Raw genomic sequence first — 20,016 nt, 5'->3', positions numbered from 1 at the left:
CTATTGGACAATGTAAAATCTGTAAATATTAAATACAATGTTTAATTATTCTAAAGCCCTAAAGTCCTCCCTCACGATTCACACAATTATTGGAGAGAGGTCAATGTAAAACACGAGCAAAGAAAATAGCATTTAACATCATTTGGCCTTTAAAACATACATTTTAAATTAATATGAATTTAGAAGAAATACAGCAATAGAAGATATGTAAAGTGCCTAAGATTTTTTTTTTTTTTTAATTTCAGTGATGATCAATGAAAGCAACAGTAAAAATATACGTAGATTTTATTTCTGCTAATTTACCTTTGCTTGCATTCTTATAGCTCCTTGGGTTGGTTTTGGTTTCTGTGATTATAAAGGGCTATCTGCCCAAAGCGAGAGACACCTTCGTGGATGGCTTTCTAAGGGAAACTGGCTAGTATACACATTACACATGGGGAAAACCATGAAAACACCCATGCAACCAGCCCGTTCACAGGATTCGAGCCTTGGACAAACTATCAGAGTTCAGTGACTTCACTGCTTGGCCGCTGGTGGGCCTATAGCTTCTTGAAAGGTATCTGGTAACACCCAAGGAGCTATAAGAATACTGGCAAAGAAATTTATAGCAGCTTATAATTTTGTATGAACGCAAGGCTGCATTACAGGAAAATAGCATTGTTCTTCCATTTCCAAAGTCCCTGCAAAGTAGATATGTCAATAGTGTTTCAATACACAATGGAAACCAATCCTTTTTATAAAAATAGTGGCATCCAAATCCAAGATGCCAACTCTACTGTAATAATGGGAAAATTTGGTTTTCTAAAAGTAGTCCATGTTGATGGCCACTCAGAGAACAAGTAACAAGGCTTTCATGATTGATTTCCTTAAAAAACAGAATGCTGACAAAAAAAGCTGCAATAAATGCATACCACACAGTGACCATGGAGAGTTAAAGAGGCACCTTATTTGAAAGTAGCAATATGAAACATGAGTAATTTTTCTAAGAAATAACATTTCATGGTGTGTTTCAAAATTTTTCTCAACATACTTAAGTATTTGTTGATAAACAAATGCTACAAGAGCTTTTAAATAAGAACTGTTATTCTGATAAAATACTATCAATAGCATGATCTTTTAATGATAAAGGCGCTGCAATACATTCATATGTTTCACAAGCAATGGAAAATACATTCCATGGTTAATCTTACACTGTCCATGTCAGTGATATGCATATGTCCACATGAAATAATCTTCATCTTCTGGTACCATTTGTTCAATATTTGTTAGTTTAATGTCACTGGTGAGGCTGAAAAGTACCAAACCAAAGCAGTGTTCTAAAATTTATACAGGTGCTTAAAATTTCAATTTTCAAGTGATTAGTGTTTCAACTTTGGTGAAGACTTTTGGTGGATAGAATACCAATGGCATGCATGGCAGATAATTACTTTTAGTCTGGGTATTGTATTTATGAAGATCTGAGTAAAATGAGTTTCAGTTAATATCACGAGTCTATGATTATTTATCAAAAAATCTCTGCTGTAGACAACAGCAAACAAATAGTACACTTTAGAGACGGACAAACAGGTACATATCCCAATGACACAATGAACAATTTTTAACTATACTTTTTACTTATTCCTTTCTAAAAGACTTAAAAGGGTGTCATAAAGTGCTAACTCGGTAAATGCAAAGAAAATAAGGATAAACATATATATGAATTAGTAAACCAACAATATCAACAGTCAAGTAAAGTTGTTCATGTAATTATGTAATACCTAAAACAAATGCAGAAGTTAGAATAGGAATCATTTGAGCAGCATTCAGTTCTCAGAAAAGAAGTGTCTGAGCTTGTTTCCCATCAACTGTCACTATGCCTTGTAAAATTTCTGCTCTGACAGAAATCAAGCTTTAATATACATAATCAATCATCCAGAATTTTACTGCTTGTTTTCTGAACATCTCTCAATTTTGCAATTTGCAGATTTTTAACAATGTCCAAAACTTCTTCCAAACTAACCATTTGAGATGACAGTTCATTCTTCCTCATTTACACATCCACTATATGCTCACTACATAAAAGTTCTTCTATAATTATATTTTCTGATGAAAGGCTTCTGCAAAATAATTCTTAACACTAATTTTACATCTTTTCATGATGAACACAGCATATAATGACACCAAATATAGAAGCCATAAACATCTGTAATTCCATTTGTAGAGATGTGAAAATTAATTTAATACAAATTTTTATCCAATAAATCATTTCTAAATCCAGAAGCTGAAGCATACTCACTAAATTAGGGGGTTAGTCAATTAACTGCCTATACACATGGAGAAAACTCAGAAAATTCTATATGACCAGTCAATTTGCTGATTCAGGAATACCTACCAGAGTTCTAACAAACTAGCAGGAAAATACTAGTTTTGCAATACTTGGCCATTGGAGCTAAAGATAATGAGCAGCACACTAATCCATGAATAAAAATTACTTGCTTTCTCTGCCCTTCCATTTTCCTGTCAAACTTTTTAAATGAATTGCAAGAAAATATCCAAAATCATTTGAGCTCTCTTCCAACTGCAATATTCACAAGGCAATTTTTTAGTTTTGAAACAATGTGAACTCTGATTTATTAATGATTAAAAGCATAATGTTTCAGTCACAAAAACTACAACAGGAGAGTATCTCTCCACTTTTTCCTCCACTGTGACAAATTTCACCTTTGAAAGTTAAAAATCTATTTAGAATCATTCTGAACAAAATAACAAGTTTAAACATAGGTGTAACTGTATGTCTTAACCACTTGCGCTACGACTAAACTTCACAGTTGCAATGCCGTGCGCTACAATATAACAAGCGGTAACGTGTCTTATTTACGCCGCTACGCGTCTGCGAGTGCAATCCAATCATCTGTAATTCGAGAAATAAACAATTTCATTGTTAGAAGACGTGTGCACCACGTTATTTTCATTTTTGCAATAAATGCCTATCAACGTGGTGTTCCCGTCGCTCGCGGTCTGAGAGTCACGTCTTTTTAGCACAAGTGGTTAAGGTTCGTAATCTTTCACAAAATACAAGAAACTATTCTATTAACATTTTTCAGCTTCTATATCCATGTAAATGAAGAGGAAAATTTTTCCATTCTGAAAGTCTGAGCTAAAGTTACAGATTTCTCTTTCGTTCACTCACAGTGACAGCAGGGCTTAATTTCTAAGATTAGAAGTGCCGGAGCCCTATGGAAGACTGTCAGCAGAGAGGAACAAGAGTAAATAAATAAATAAAATGACTATTAAACTCATTAATAATTTTAAAATTAAATAGTTAATTATATCAAATTAATTTATATTTAATTTAAGTTTATAAATTGTTATTTAATCAATAATTATTATATAATTAATTCATTATAATTTAATTGATAATTATTAGATAATCAATTATTATTTATTAAAATAATTAAGGATTGAAGAAATTAACTAATTAAAATTAAATAACATGTAAAGAGATAAATTGAAATTTAATATGCAATTTTTAATGTAATTTTATTGTTAAAATAAAATTTTTGAGATAAAATTTCTACTGAAATTGTCATTCAATTACATAAAAGAAGTGCCGCAGCCTTCTTATTCAGGGCTCCGATGCGTTCATGCGTTCTGGCTAGAATTATGATTTATTACAAAAACTAAGAAGCACCGGAGCCGAGATCCAGTGGGTTCCGGCCCAATTTAAGTTCTGATCGTAGGGGGGGGGAGAAGTTCTATTATCATCACAAAAATTAAATACAGTCAAAAGTCGTTAATTCGGACACCCATAATCCGGAATGATCTATAATCCGGACATCAAAGCTACAATCTTTCTGCGCATGCGTCACGTTAACGCATGCGCGTAAGACCTTTACCGCTGCGAATTTGCGTGTGCGCGTGCGCAAAATACGTTTACGAATGCGCGTTTAATGTGTAACGGACGGGATAAGCTAAGCTAAAATAATCTAATTATCTATTTCAGTTAATGTTGCAGATTGCGTTGTTCCTTAATCTTCGAATTGGATCCGGATTATTATTTTTTGCAGACTGTTAGAGCAATTTTATAAAAATAAGCTTGAACTTTCGATTATGTCAAATAGAATTTCCGATATATATTTACTAATATGTAAAGGATATACAAAGCGAAAGTATCTTTCGGAATCCATTAAACAAAAAAAAAATGGAATTGCTGCAAAAAATGGATAAAGGCATATTCTTTGTTTATATAAACTTTAACGTTTGTTTATCTAAACTTTGTTTATCTTTAACGCCGCAGCTGCGTGCAATGAATTGGAAGTTGATTTGTCAGCACTATCCTTATCTTAAGGGCAGATGTTTTTATTTTATTTGGCTTATAATTGATTACTCAATGTAGTATTTCATCTCGATGTACTCCGTCTTTGATATGATTTAAATCAAATGCCTCGTCATTATAATTCGCTTCGAAGAAAGTGACATAGGTTATTGAAAACAAAAAAATTTCGATTGACAAATTGGTCGGTATTCTCGACACAGCAATTATAGGACTTGAACAGCGGAACTTTGTAACTAAAGAAATTATGTCTGTTTAATAAAACTAAAGAGAAAATATTATCGCATAAAAAACGAAGCAACTGAAACAACTTACATTGAAGGAAATGTTTAATAAAGTAAACAAATAAATATTAAGCTTTTTTTTTTGTAAATTTTGATACCCTTTAGATCATAATTGTTCTTTATTTCGTAAATTACGGTTTCATATTTTTACTTTTATAATTTCTGCATGCCATTTTACCAGATTTAAACTGATGATCTATAATCCGGAAAAATCGATAATCCGGAATCGCCGAAGTCCCGACGAGTCCGGATTAACGACTTTTGACTGTATACTTAAAAGTATAGCTGATGAAAATTCCAGAGTGAAACAGAATGAGGTTATGAGTGGGTGGAAGCAAAAAAATGAGGGGAATCTTGGTGAGAGAGAGCGTTCTCTTTGACCGTGGCTCTCTGTTGATATAATTATAACCATCAGGCAGATGGGTGTCAGGGGTAAATGAGTCCTGAATCGGACTCCTGAATGTAAAGTTGCTGGTTAAACTCCCCCCCCCCCATTTGTGGATACTGTGGGAAGACGATGTATAAGACGTGCAAGAGCAGTTTATATCAGTATTTCACTCCTATTGTACTCGCTGTCACTTAACGCAGATTTAAGAACACAAATTTTGCTTCCCCCGAGGATAACTAACTGTAAGCTTCAATAACAATACACTAGATACAATGGCAAGGCGAGAAATTTAGGTGTTCCTAAATAAACTCCCCAAAATGTATTGCTTTTTTTAAAGGAAAAGGTTTCCACATGTAAATGTGGGAATTTGACTTGAACGTCTCATGAGTTAGTATATCTAGGGAAACAGAGTTTTACAAGGTCTGCTTATTGTTAAACTAAACCGTTAGGAATTCAAAATTTTTCCCCCTTTAAATTGTATAGGTAAGCATGAGTACAGGTGTGTGTGTGTATATGCATATATACACATGCGCATACACTCATGCATTTCTGAATCTGGTCCCGATAACAGAACAGTACTTTTTTATGTTTATCAACAGCGAGTAATAACCAAGGCTGTGGAGTCGGTAGGGAAAATGACCGACTCTCCTGGAATTTTAAACGCTCTGACTCCTCCCTTATATATATATATATACATATATATGTGTGTGTGTGTGTGTGTGTGTAAACATATACACATGGGTAACAGCTTGTTTTTTAATATAAAAGAAGTAATACATGCTACAGAAAAAACATTCATGGCATAGGAAATTACAGTCAAAAGTCGTTAATACGGACTCGTCGGAAATTCGGCGATTCCGGATTATCGATTTTTCCGGATTATAGATCATCAGTTTAAATCTGGTAAGATGGCATGCAGAAATTATAAAATTAAAAATATGAAACCGTAATTTATGAAATAAAGAACAATCATGATCTAAAGGGTATCAAAATTTACAAACAAACAAACAAAAAAAAAAAAAAGCTTAATATTTATTTGTTTACTTTATTAAACATTTCTTTCAATGTAAGTTGTTTTGTTTTTTATGTGATAATACATTCTCTTTAATTCTATAAGCAGACATAATTTCTTGTTCAGTTACAAAGTTCCGCTGTTCAAGTCCCAGTTCTGGATCTAGAGGGGGACAAGCCGGGGTCTGTGCCCTGGGCGGCAACTTCTGCGGGCAGCAAATTCAAGCGTGTTACTGAATCGTATTTGGAATGTTGTTTAATTTTTGATACAATATTAGTAATTTTAAAGACCACTTTTAAGAATATTTATAATTAATTACTAAGAAACATTTTAATGAAACAAACAGTTAAAAGAAAGCTAAGTACATCCGAATACGACTGTAAAGATAAAATCAGAGAGAGGACAATCGAGGAACTGCAGGCGTCAGGTCTGACAAGGTCAGATGGCCCTGTCTTCGAGGCTCGCGCCTCTGCCAACTCAACACAGCCTAAATATAATAGATCTAGGGGGGGGTGTTGACCAACCTCATTTGATTTTTCACTGCCGTTCACTTGCCTTCCCAAAAAGGGATTATTGCCCCTCTTATGCAAGCTCACTTCAAAATGTCTTGCCGATCGTATACCAACTTCGCAGAATTAATTGAAGCCCTCCTCAATTCTCTAAGGAGGTAAGAAAGGAAGTTATTTCCTACCTCCAATGCAATTCTCCTCGACAACTAACAATGGTCAACTTTTCAGTCCCTCACTTTAATGTACAAAGGGTGACACACAAAGAAGAAACTATGAATTACGAACGAATACTTTCTTTTATACTCATATTATATTTTTATAATAAAGAATGATGAGTCAGAACTTGTTTATGCTCCACAGGAATTTAAAAATTTTCAAGTTGCAAAATTTAGCTCCTATATGCTATTTTTGACAATTATTATATAAAGAAGAAATTTGGGACTTAAGTAGTTAAAATCTTGCAAAGCGATAGTTAATGTACTAAAATATAATCTCCCAATTCTTGAAATTAAAAGTGGTGAATTTATGTCAAAAACTAAATAGGAAAAAATTGAAATTAAACTGAGTTATCGTGTTTCTTAAAATTACCATCCATATTTACTGATGTAATTTTAAGAAGTGTAATAACCGAGTTGGTACAACTCTGATAAACGCTCTAATTTTACCAAATGTGGCGATATGTGTTTTGCGCTGGTTTTTGGCACGATTGCGTGTTGTATGGCAACCATGTCAACGTTGAAAAGTCTTTTGGTGGAGTAATTTAAATTGCTAGTTGGTTCGTGTCGCGTGCGTTTTTAAAATGGCCTATGTTGCAATGAAAGACGTGGTGGGAAGGTTTCAGTCGTGTATTTTAGATTGTGTGCAGAGTAAATTTAGTATGAAATGGTATGATGTTGGAGTTGTTAACGAGTCTTTTGTTCACGGATGTATTTATGGGTATCGTAGTGTATTTTTGGAATTTCTGTGGGAGTCGGGACTTTTAAAACGGAGTTTGACGTGTCCGAAATGCGGAGCTGATATGAGAACTCGGACGAAAAAAGGTGTTTCTGATAGACTTGTGTGGGTTTGCAGTAAAATTGTTGCTAATAAAGTATGTGGGTGTCAGCGGAGTTTAAGGTTTGGATTGTGATTTTCGTGTAGCAAGTTAACGTTGGAGGAAGTTTTTATTGTTACTTTCGAAATTTTGAATCGTAGGAAGGCATGTGATATAGCAAAATCGTGGAAGTTTTCTTCACAGACGTTGTGTGACTGACTAAATTTTATTAACGAATGTATTTTGGACTTTGTATGCTCTGTATCTGAGAAGATAGGGAGGAAAGATATTTCTGCTTTTAAAAGAAGCTTTCATTATGGTAAGTGCATTTTATTTTATTGTTTTTATTTTGTAGAATGTTATATTCATAGTTTTTTGTATGAATTTTATTGTTGTTTTTTGAATTGTCTGAAATTTATTTTAGTTTATTTTCTTGATTTGTTTTTAGTGTAGATTGTGCAATTCGTAGATGTTTTTTAAAGTTGAAACAGAACGCTGTGTACATGGTATTCTTTGAAATTTATTGTTGTTATGTTAATTTATTAAAGCGAGGTGTGCATAGTTCGTAGATTCGTTCGTTGCCTACAGTGTGCCATTTAAGTCAAAACAAGTCGCAGTGTACATGGATTCTTGTCAAATATTTTTGGTTAGAAACTTTACGTTTTTGCTATTTTTTTTTTTTTTTTTTTTAGCTTAAATCGTGTGTTCAAAACGTAGTTTTTGCATGTGCGAAAACCGTGTTTTCGGAGACATTTTAGGCTTAAACTTCGAAATGTAGACAAAAAATTTAGATAGTAATATGCAGCAAGAAATTTGGCGACTTGAGGGTGCATATCAGAGTAGTTCCAGAGTTTAATTTGAATTTTCTCCTATTTAGTTTTAACATTACTTGCACACTTTTAACTTCACTTTGGAGGTAATGTTTAATATATCAGTTTTGATGTATATAAACCAGATAAATTAATGAACCTACAAGAAATTGATATATATATTAAATCAACCTATCAAATATCGGATTTAAGAGAAGATACTACAGTACTAATATTAATTTGTATCGCAGTTTATTTTTTTTATTTTTTCTTAGATAAATATTTATGAATTTCCTTAGATCTTAACTTTCAAATTCAACATTTCAGGTAAATAGTTCTAATCTAATTTTAAAATTTTCATTGAATCCCCAAATTCGGCTTGTTAAACGGTTCTAAATTCATACAAATATTGTTATAATATATGTCATATTAAGCCGTTATTTACTTTTCCAATTTTTAATCACTGAACTTAAAGTTACTTAACTTTCTTACAGACATATTTTAAGAAACATAAGAAATGTTAAAAAATTTATTTTGTTTTCCAATATTTCTCTCACCGATATGCAATGAAACACATTTAATTTAATTAAACACATACACGTTTAATTAATCATTATGAACATATGAACCATGTTCATAATTATACAAAAAATTTCTAACTTCCTTCTATTCATCGCTTAAAATTTTTAATGTCCTGCTCACCCATTTCTTTTTAAACTTGCATTATATATTTGTTTTTGCTATACATTAGAATTTGTATATTGTTCTATTGTATTCATCCAATTTGTATTTAAATGATAATTTTTAGAAAGTTCTGCATCATAACTCTAGTTAACAGAAGATGTTTCTAACGTCTTCGTGTTGATGAATCGTTAGTATGCATCTTATATTTCAGTTTAGGTTTAGGTTTCAATAAAACTATTCTTAAAGAGAGATGACGCTGAGTTATGCTATTAATATCTCTAACTGTCGCTATTTATAATACAAGTTAACGTGATTAATAGTATAGCTCATTTACAATTTTTATAAAAATTTCCAGCCATACTGGAAATAATAGCAAATGCTCCTAATATTTTGATTACATTTTCCTCTTCCTTTATATTTTTGTGATATAATGTTTTATGATTGCAAAGAGATAAATGTAATTCATTTACCAGATATGTAAACTTATATTCAGTGCACTTTTGCATTTACTACTATTGTACCTTCTACCTTCTTTAATATATTGTTCAACACACAGCATCTCATAAGACTAATTTCAAGAGCTGTGCGTTCACCAGCGATCAAGCGGTAAAGTCATTAAACATTGGTAATTCGACCGAAGTTTCAAATTCAAGAGAATGATTTGGCTGCATGACAGTTTTCGTGGCTTTTCCTCATATGTAACATGAGTACAAGCCAGTTTATTTTGAAAATTTGCTCCTACTAGTGACCGAATTGAAAACCGCTGTACGCTAGGTTCGATCGCAGGCGAACAAGTTGGCTGAGGCAGATATCCTTCAGGTACTTTGCCATAACATACAAACCAAAAGCTCTTTCTTTTGTGTGAATATGTAAATATTTATACTGTTATCGGGTTGTATGAGGACGATAGTAGAGTTCTTGAGTAGTCTTCATAAAGGCATTATAGTGAAATGAAATTTTAAAGTGCTAGGTTAAAATCACTGTTAATTTCGAGAAATTGGTGTGTTAATTACTGAATCCATTGCATTCGTGATTTGTAACTTGTATATATTTGCTTCAGATATTAATTAGTAATGTGTCATTCCTATTTTTTGTACTATGCTGAATTGCTTTAGTATTTAGGACTTTTGCTGACAGTTCATTATTACATGACCCAATGTTTAATTTAACAGATTAAATTAATTTATTTGGTTTTTCTTCATTACTAGAGGCATACCAGCGGTTGAGCGGTAAATTCGCTGAACACTGGTAATTCAGTCCGAGGTTCGAATCCCGCGAACGGGCTGGCTGCATGAGCGTTTTCATGGTTTTCCCCATGTGTAACATGTATATGAGCCAGTTACCCTTAGAAAGTCCTCCACGAAGGCATCCCTCCCCTTAGGCTGATAGCCCTAGTACTCTTTGCTGTACTTATGTAATCCAAAAACCAAACCAATCTTCATTACTACAATGAACATTTGTAATTTAATGCAACATATTTTAAAGGTATATTTTAATTTAACATATTTAAAGCTAGAAGAGATATGACACCAGTACCAGAAAAACAATTTACTTAATAGCTACACAAAATACTATTTTCTGTGAATTCTGTACTAATTGTTTTATACTGACTTATTAATAGATGTTCACAATATGTAATGTATGATATTCCCATTACATACAATTAGTTACAATCAGTACATAATAAATATAAAAATAAGAGCCAAATAAAAAATAAAATCCTAAAAAAACATACTTTTTCATGAATTTCTGGACTTTGATGCATGCCATATAACTGCTGAAGTTCTTGTTGAATCTGCTGCATTTCATATGTAACAGATGATGAACTTCCTTGGTAGGGTGTCTTGCCAAGCATGTTGTATTGATGGGATGAGGCCATCATAGAATCAGATACAGAACTTGGAGCACAACTCATCTGACTCATGGCATCAGAGGTTGGCATAGATCCAACATTTGCAGGCATGGTTACTCTTGAAACATTTGCTTCGGTAGTATTTACAGTGGGGATACCCGAACTATTGTCTGAACCATAAGCTGCTGAAGAGTCTACAGGTGTATTTTCATCAGCAGGAAAACTAGAATTTGACAAGGTGGAAACAGATGGAACACTTGGTTGAAGAGGTTGAGAATTTGGCACATTGCTCACAGAAGAAGATGGCTGCTGAGCCACAGAATGTGGCTGGTTAAGGTAGGTATGGTGAGAATGTGCCTGAGATACATGAGAAAAGGCGGGGCTTTGTGGTTGAGGACGGGCTTCACCAACAGAGGGAAGATGCATATGATGTTGCTGAGTATGCTGAGCATTTGACAAATGGCTATAGTAATTGTTGCTGACACCAGAATTATGAGTTATACCAGTATTAGAACCACTTGGGCTTACAGCAGATGCTGTAGGAGTTGTCGAAGGACCTGTGCTCACACGAGGTAAAACCATCTGTTCCAAATGCTGCAAACTGGACGGAGCATTTGAATTCCCTGGAGAATGGCCCTGTCCTGGACTTGTTAAGTGAGTAGTACTAGGGCTATGGTAACTTCCCTGAGATTGAGGAGTAGACGACTGTAAACCTCGCTCTGGTGTAAGAGGTGGAGGCACAGAAACCTCAGCAGGAGGAGTAGGAGTTAAGTGCTGCGGAGAATGAGTCACTTGCGCAGGGAAAGGACTTCGATATTGTGGACTCATTGGTGCTTGCACATGTGGTTGAGAATTTGAATAATGTAAATGAGGTGGAGTAACAGATTCTGGATTTGCAGGTCTAGGAGAAGGTTGCGTAGCAGAGTACGTTTGATTAGGAGAAAATGGAGGGTGATACTGCTGTAGTCTTGCTGGACTACCAGGGGGAACTGCACTTGTATGCTGTTGACCTGAGTTAACACGCGAAGAAACAGGAGAATATCCCATTTGATGAACAGATGGCCTAACATTCATCATTTGTTGACCCATCACATGCTGTTGAGGTGAATGTCCAACAGTGCTACCAACAGCACCAGTAGTACTATAATGTGGCCTATTACCTGGTGTTTGAGATGTTCCATAATGTCCCTGAGGAAATGTCATAGCTTGTTCAGTTTGAGAAATAGAACTAAGATTTTGAGATAAACCAGACTGAGGTGTATTGTTCATCTGCCCCACCAGAGAACCATTCTGATTCACAGATGTAGAATTCATATTATAAACAGGAGGTCGTTGCATTGAAGTCTGCTGGGATGCAGCATGAGATGCTGCATATTCTTGATTACTCATGTACTGGCTTTGATTTGGAGTAGAAGGCCTTTGACCTTGTATAGTCATTGGAGAATGGTTTAAGGAAGTGGCTCCGTGTTGGCTAGGCACCATTTGATGTTGAGAATAACTCTGTGACGTAGGCATGCATGGACGTGTCATCTGAGAATGTGTCATTGAATTCTGCCACAAATCTGCATTCTGATTAACCTGCTGTACTGAATGTTGAGGCATAGAATGATGTTGAACAGAAGCATAATGACCTGGATACTGAGCTGCCCCCTGAGACATCTGTGCTGATGCTGCATTATTATGAGAAATTTGCTGACCATAATGACTACCTGTCATGGTTCGATTCTGGTACATTTGATTTGGAACAACAGTTCTTGGAGAGGACTGCTGAGGTTGATCAGGCATTGATGACATATGATCGCTAAGATGATGCAGTCTCGGTCCACCAGAAACATATTGCCCAGCCATGCCACCAGCTTGTAACTGACTACCATAAACAGAATACTGATGAAGTTTTTGAGGCACTTCACTTTGTGAATAACCATGCATTGCTCCTTGGTGATATGAAGTCATGCCCCCAGCTGATAATGGTGCTCCAGTCTGTGACTGCTGCATGGACACCATACCTTGCATCATCACATTTGGATTTTGCCCAGGTGTACCAGGAATGCTTTGTGACATCATACTTTGGCCTGCAGTGTTTACAGAACCAGAATGACTGTAACTGACAGCATTCACCAAATTTGCTGTTTCTTCCATGATATCACTTCCTCCCACACCAAACACTCCATCATTTAACATATGGTAGTCAGCCATTTCTAGCAAAATGACTTTAATCTACCACATTTTTCTCAACCCAGTGATGCAACAGATCACTGGTACACCTCTGTTTGCTTTGCTTCATCATTCTGGATAATCTTCACATACCTAAAAAAAAATTAATTTTATGTTAAACAATATAATATTTTGATGATAAAAATTCTATTTTATTTCTGATAAGAAATTTTAGCAGGAGAAAACTTAACAGCAAAATATTAAAACCTGAATATAACCTTTACATTTATATAAACTATGAAACTCACTGAATTTTAATTTCACTGAAATGAAAAAAATTTCTAAAAAATTACAATATTAACAAATATTAAAATATGCTGCAATCTGCAAAATTTCATTTCAAAAACATATGGTAATAACTTAGAAAGACTGTAATGAATTATTATAGTAATAAAGAAGTAAATACCTGAGATAAGTCAGCCATTCATTCCATAAGAGCTAGTTTGCTGACACTCATAATAATAAAATTTATCTTTAAGTCTTCCTTTACAGGACACACTTTTTCTAATTTGCATGCCTATAGCTTTCCTACATTGTTTACATTTATATCACAGTTTAGAAAATTGCAAAAAACTAAGATTTTCTTCACATATCTCTTACACCAGAAGTCTAGTTTCTAAGATTTTATTCACATATCTTTTATAATAAAAGTCTTTAAACTTTATAGGTTCTAAATAACAATCTTCAATGTTGCCTTTTCTTAAAATCACATTACGGTTATATATGAAGCAGAATTTAGAAAATTCTTTATTCCTTTAAAAGATTTATGTAACTTTTACTATAAATATGCCCTGATATCAATAAAACTAATTCACACATACTTCAGACTATTATTCAGCGTGTTCACAACACAAAGTACCATAACAATGTAAAAGAATATACGCAGGAAATCTATGTGTGTTTGAAGCAGCTAAATTATGCACTTTGGCAATACATAAAAGTAAACAAATATAATAATTTAATATATATGCAAATATAATACTTTAATATATACACAAATAATAATAATAATTTAATATATTATACTTAAAAATAATACATTTAGTAATATATAAAAGTAAACAATAACAAATGAAATATATCTGCATCTGAACGAAAACTAAGGTTCTATCAGAATACTCAAAACTATTTAACTTCTGAGTGATTATTCATTAAAAAATCTATGAACAATAATGGTACATATATCATAACTACATATATAAGATACATACTATATGCATAATTTAGGATATCACATATGAGGCATAATCTAAAACATAAATCATGAAAAAATACCTAGCTTCATTTTAAAATTTATGAAAATATCAATGATTTGGGGAAGTGCAGAATGGCCCACTGCTTGGCACATTTTTAAGAATTGCACATACTCGGTATCTTATGTACAAAAATGGCATTGCGCACTCGCTTTATCCATGTATATATCGACCGATTTTCATTTAAAAAATCAAAGAAAATTGACAAAAATCCAATTCTTCTTACTCTTGTAAAAAGTGCCAAACAAATGCCTATCAAATAAGTGGGCGATTCTGCACTTTAGCCAATGATTTTATATACAAGTTAAAGAATTAATTTTTTCTTTCTTTTATTTTTTTAAACAAGTTAGTAAATTATATGTTTTGCAAATCAGCATTGTGATATAGTTGTATACTGCCATTCTTAATTTTGCAATTATAAAACATAGGGGTGGGGAAAATAACTTTATCTAATTAATGCACCTTATGTAAACTCATCAGAAATATAAATAAATTCTTTACACAATAAGCAACTGGCATACAAGGCAAAAGTACCATAACAATGTAAAAGAATATACGCAGGAAATCTATGTGTGTTTGAAGCAGCTAAATTATGCACTTTGGCAATACATAAAAGTAAACAAATATAATAATTTAATATATATGCAAATATAATACTTTAATATATACACAAATAATAATAATAATTTAATATATTATACTTAAAAATAATACATTTAGTAATATATAAAAGTAAACAATAACAAATGAAATATATCTGCATCTGAACGAAAACTAAGGTTCTATCAGAATACTCAAAACTATTTAACTTCTGAGTGATTATTCATTAAAAAATCTATGAACAATAACGGTACATATATCATAACTACATATATAAGATACATACTATATGCATAATTTAGGATATCACATATGAGGCATAATCTAAAACATAAATCATGAAAAAATACCTAGCTTCATTTTAAAATTTATGAAAATATCAATGATTTGGGGAAGTGCAGAATGGCCCACTGCTTGGCACATTTTTAAGAATTGCACATACTCGGTATCTTATGTACAAAAATGGCATTGCGCACTCGCTTTATCCATGTATATATCGACCGATTTTCATTTAAAAAATCAAAGAAAATTGACAAAAATCCAATTCTTCTTACTCTTGTAAAAAGTGCCAAACAAATGCCTATCAAATAAGTGGGCGATTCTGCACTTTAGCCAATGATTTTATATACAAGTTAAAGAATTAATTTTTTCTTTCTTTTATTTTTTTAAACAAGTTAGTAAATTATATGTTTTGCAAATCAGCATTGTGATATAGTTGTATACTGCCATTCTTAATTCTGCAATTATAAAACATAGGGGTGGGGAAAATAACTTTATCTAATTAATGCACCTTATGTAAACTCATCAGAAATATAAATAAATTCTTTACACAATAAGCAACTGGCATACAAGGCAAAATGCATATAAATAGCTTGTAGGCTTATCCAACAGTCTATTGTTTACAATAAGCAGGAAAACAATAAGATTAGGAAAATAATATTAATAATAAAGATTAAATGCAAAAAAAAATCAACTGACAACTCTTGATCAGAAAATTTTTCAGAATAAATATCAAACTTTTTTATTCTTTCTTAAATAAAATAAAAATAATAACACATGAAACTATTTAGAAAATCTTTGATTATAAAAGTTAAATTTCTCATATATAGACTTAAACCACAACTGAAGTTATGTATCTAAGATATCAGTATCCAGGATAGTTAAAAAATACAAGAGATAAATATGATTGTATTCACTTGGATTTGTCTATTACAACAAATTTTAATTTTGATTAATAAAAAAAAGAGGAAAATTTTAATAGTTGCAACCTGAATTCAGTGCTAATGTTAAAGATCAATCAAGCATAACATAGTATAGGAAGCGAACAATAATAGTTTTAAATGGAAAATTATACATGCATTTTTCTTGCCAATACATACTTTAACAAATAAAATTCAGAAAAATTAGCCGTTTATGTATTCCGTTACTTTTCTAGATCATTCTACGAGAATGTAATAGGTACTCTATAATACAAATATAGGCCTATGTTTTTAATTATTAGTAAACAAACGAACTGTCAAACAAATATTTTAAATCGGATTGCTTAATATTTCACACTGATGATGCATAAAAAATAAACCAAATGCCACAGCTTATATAGATTCTCAGCTGCTATGGCAATTACCTTGTTTATTAATTGATGCCAATATTAGAACAATTAGTTCAAGTGAGTGATTAGTTAAATCCCAGGAAACAGAATCTTTAGATTGCGTAAGACACTCTTACACAAGTTCCCACGTGTAATTCATGTAAGAAAATTTGCTTATTTTCATACAGTATTTTCTTACCATATGAATGATCATACGCAAGCTAATCAACACAGACCGCACATCTGAACAATGATCACAGAAACACGGAACGCCATTTTCAGGGCATCTTTACATCCTCATTCTACGATCACTGCTGGCGTTCTGCCAGATGATCAGCGTCAGTCTCATCTCAAATCACATAAATAGCGAATAATCGTAACTGATATTTTCAAACCATATACATATAAGAAATGTCAATAAGCTTCATTTTGAACTTACCTTCCGTTTACTATAAATCAAATTTTCCTCCCAAACACGTTTTTCCGAAATTTTTCTAGATGTAATGGCTAACATGGAAACCGTGAATGAAAACCATGACCGAATAAAACGAGGAATCTGATTGGACAAATTTCTATCAATGTTTTCATTCCAAGCAGGTTTAATGTCCTGCCTGTATTTGTCAAAACCAAAAATTTTACACCTTATGAAATTCAATTATTTAAAGTAACTTGGATTAGATACAGAAATGTCAATTTAATAACATTTTTGTGTAACCAAATATCGTGTTATTAGACTCGAAACAAATATGAAAACAAATATTTAAAACTACAATTGATATGTTCGGTCAAAATAGCATTGATCAAATATTAAATAAAACTTCTCTTCCGTTTATTTAACAAATATGTGTGTAAGAGATTGTTTAATAAGATATGTCTATAAGGGAAAGAGTTAAACAGAAGCATTTCTGAGAAGAAAAAGCAAACAAAAATGTTTAAAGCTAGTCAATGAATGGCAGTCATAAAATTAAATATCATTAAGTGCCAGTAACACAGATTGAAAACCTCATTCAAAGGAAACAAATGTAAACATATTTTCATAATTATCATCATTTGTTCATTATAATTCATATTTCCAAAGATGTATGAAATTATATTATGGTGAAAATCAAATCTGTTGCATGCAGTGCTTAATAAATAAAACCTTAGGAGATATTTCTGAGTTCGCAAATAAAATTTAAACGGAAGATTTCACAGAAGATTTTTCATGGTAAATTAATTCCAAGTGATATTGTTATAAGGAAAATTACGAAACCCCACATGACTAACCCAGTCTCCCATTGCAAAAATTTCAACAAATGATTTCACAGAAAATTTTTCAAGACAAATTAATTTAAACGGAAAATTTTACACATGATTTTTCAAAGTAAATTACTTCCCAACGATATTGCTATTAGGAAAATTATGAAAGTCCACATAAGTTACCCAATATCCCATCGCAAAAGTTTAAACGGAAGATTTCACGGAAGATTTTTCAAGGTAAATTAATTCCAATCAGTCAATCAGTCACACCGGTATCGCAGAGATATCGCGCGGAGCGCGACCTGTCCTGCTCAATGATAGAACTAGCCGTATGGGCACATGACGGTAAAAACAGGACGGGCCAAGGAGGCATCGGAGGTAGGTGAGAGGAGGTAACCATGCGTCACAAGGGGAGAAATACCAAGGAGAAGCTGGTGTCGCGCAATCTGACAAGTGTCTGTTCGTGACATATACATGTATAAAACAATAAACAGAAAGTAAAAATAAAATAAAATTATTTACAGGGTACATAAATACACAAAAAAGGTACAAAATAAAATACAAATCCAATCAAAATCAATATTTACATATGTATAAAGTGTTCGTGCGCTATCATAATTAAGTAGGGAAATTTGCATTCCTCGTGATATGTGCAGCGTACGGTCTTATTTTGTAGTCCTCTTGCAGAGGTATATAATCAAACGTGTTGAATTGAGCAAGGTACGGGCAATTAACAGCTCTATCGAAGAAACTGCTGTTGGTGCTGTGAAGAAATTTGTCAACAGGCTCAATTTTTAGGTCTCTATGAAGCGTGTCACTAGAGACAATGTAGTGTGCGTTTGTCATTAAACGCAGGGCTTTGTTTTGGAGAATTTGCAGTTTATTTACATCTCTATGTGTGGCCGCCGCCCACGCCGGGGACGCGTATTAGAAAATGGGACGGATAACCGTCATATATAAATGTCTCTTTTTAGAAAGGTTTAACTTTGAGTTTTTGCCCATAAGGGAAGAAACACTAGTAAGTGCAGCCATGGCCTTTTCCACTTGTCAGGGAAATAATTATGCATTAAACAGGCATTCAGAATACTTGCATATTTAGAGCTGATATTCAAAGGCAAGTACTTAATAGCAACGTTCGTGATCGAATCATATCCGGGGGCTTTTCTATTTTTCAGCCGCTTAATGATTTCTTTAATTTCCTTGGGTGAGATGAAATTCGTGCAGTTGTGCGCCCCGGGGCCGCTGATCCAGTCTTTCATAAAATAGCGTACATCGTACGCAAAAGTAAGATCACAAGGATCAGAATTTGGCATAAACTGATCAGCCAAATGTTTAGCCATAAGAGAAGCATTATCCTTATTGGTAAGTGCTATGCAATTTCTGTTATAGATGGGTTTTTTGCACTGTGGCTTGCGTCGTAGGTTTCTGGCAAAAGTCCAAAAAGCATTATCCGGCTCATTAAAATTAAGCATTTTCTCATTCCACGCGTCTACGCGGTGAGTCTGAATATCCTTTTTGATTTCTCGATTTAACTTATTAAGCTCCTTTTTAACACGAGGGTCCCAGGAGATGTGATATCTTTTGCGCAGTCTGTTCCTATTTTTAATCTTATTACGGATAGTGCGCGGTAATAAATCCGGATGCTGATCAGCGGGAATTTTTCTCGTAGCAGAATTGTAAGCACTTACAATATTATTATTGTAAGTGCTTACAATTACGCGTATTAGTCAAGGCATCAATTGCATTATCAATATCCCTTGTATTTTTGAGACATGAAAAGATCGGGCTGCTATTTATCAAGCAATCATTATAAACATTCCAGTCTGTACGAAAATTGTACTTTTCATCCAAGCATTGATTAGTACCAAGCGTAGCAATAACTGGTAGATGGTCGGATGTTAACTCGACCTTAACATCAAGGTACATAGGTATTGAGGTAGTGGTAAGGACAATATCAAGAATGTCTCCTTTCCTCGGATTTTCGGGTGCATAGGTATACTCTGAGGGAGCATAGAAGTAGATCGAATGATTATTAATGAACTCCAAGAGAGTTTCTCCGTTACGGTTCGTTCTTCTGCAACCTCATTCAGTGTTTTTGGAATTTAAATCGCCCCCAGTATCACATTTTTATCGTTGGGGAGCAATTCGGTGAGGAAGCTCTCGTCAATTGCATTCTGAGGTGGGTTATATAAAACAGTGAAGTACACAGCACCGTACAATGGCAGTAAGATAGAAACAG

The 20,016-nt window shown here is 33.3% G+C and overlaps 1 protein-coding gene across 7 annotated transcripts in view; it reads right to left on the bottom strand.

Moving 5' to 3' along the window:
* The window catches only part of LOC118190273 (uncharacterized), a 182,344-nt gene extending 165,243 nt beyond the window's left edge, over window positions 1–17,101 (bottom strand). For 5 of the 7 annotated variants that reach the window (XM_085827602.1, XM_085827631.1, XM_085827618.1 and 2 more), the window contains exons 1-2: window positions 16,978–17,101; window positions 10,767–13,190 (exon numbers count right to left, since the gene is read on the bottom strand). In XM_085827602.1, coding sequence (XP_085683728.1) covers window positions 10,767–13,079 — 2,313 coding nt within the window. In that variant the 5' untranslated portion in view covers window positions 13,080–13,190; window positions 16,978–17,101. Of the gene's footprint in view, window positions 1–10,766; window positions 13,191–16,574; window positions 16,855–16,977 lie in introns of those variants that run through there. The other 2 variants (XM_085827609.1, XM_085827604.1) reach the window with 2 other exon arrangements.
* Between the last annotated feature and the right edge of the window lie 2,915 nt (window positions 17,102–20,016).

Source organism: Stegodyphus dumicola, chromosome 1, assembly GCF_044657685.1.
Source record: "Stegodyphus dumicola isolate Sdum_Otavi_A_Nest chromosome 1, ASM4465768v1".
Classification (NCBI taxonomy): domain Eukaryota; kingdom Metazoa; phylum Arthropoda; class Arachnida; order Araneae; family Eresidae; genus Stegodyphus; species Stegodyphus dumicola.
The sequence above is the reverse complement of the archived record's forward strand: the minus strand, read 5'-3'. Positions and strand labels throughout refer to the sequence as shown.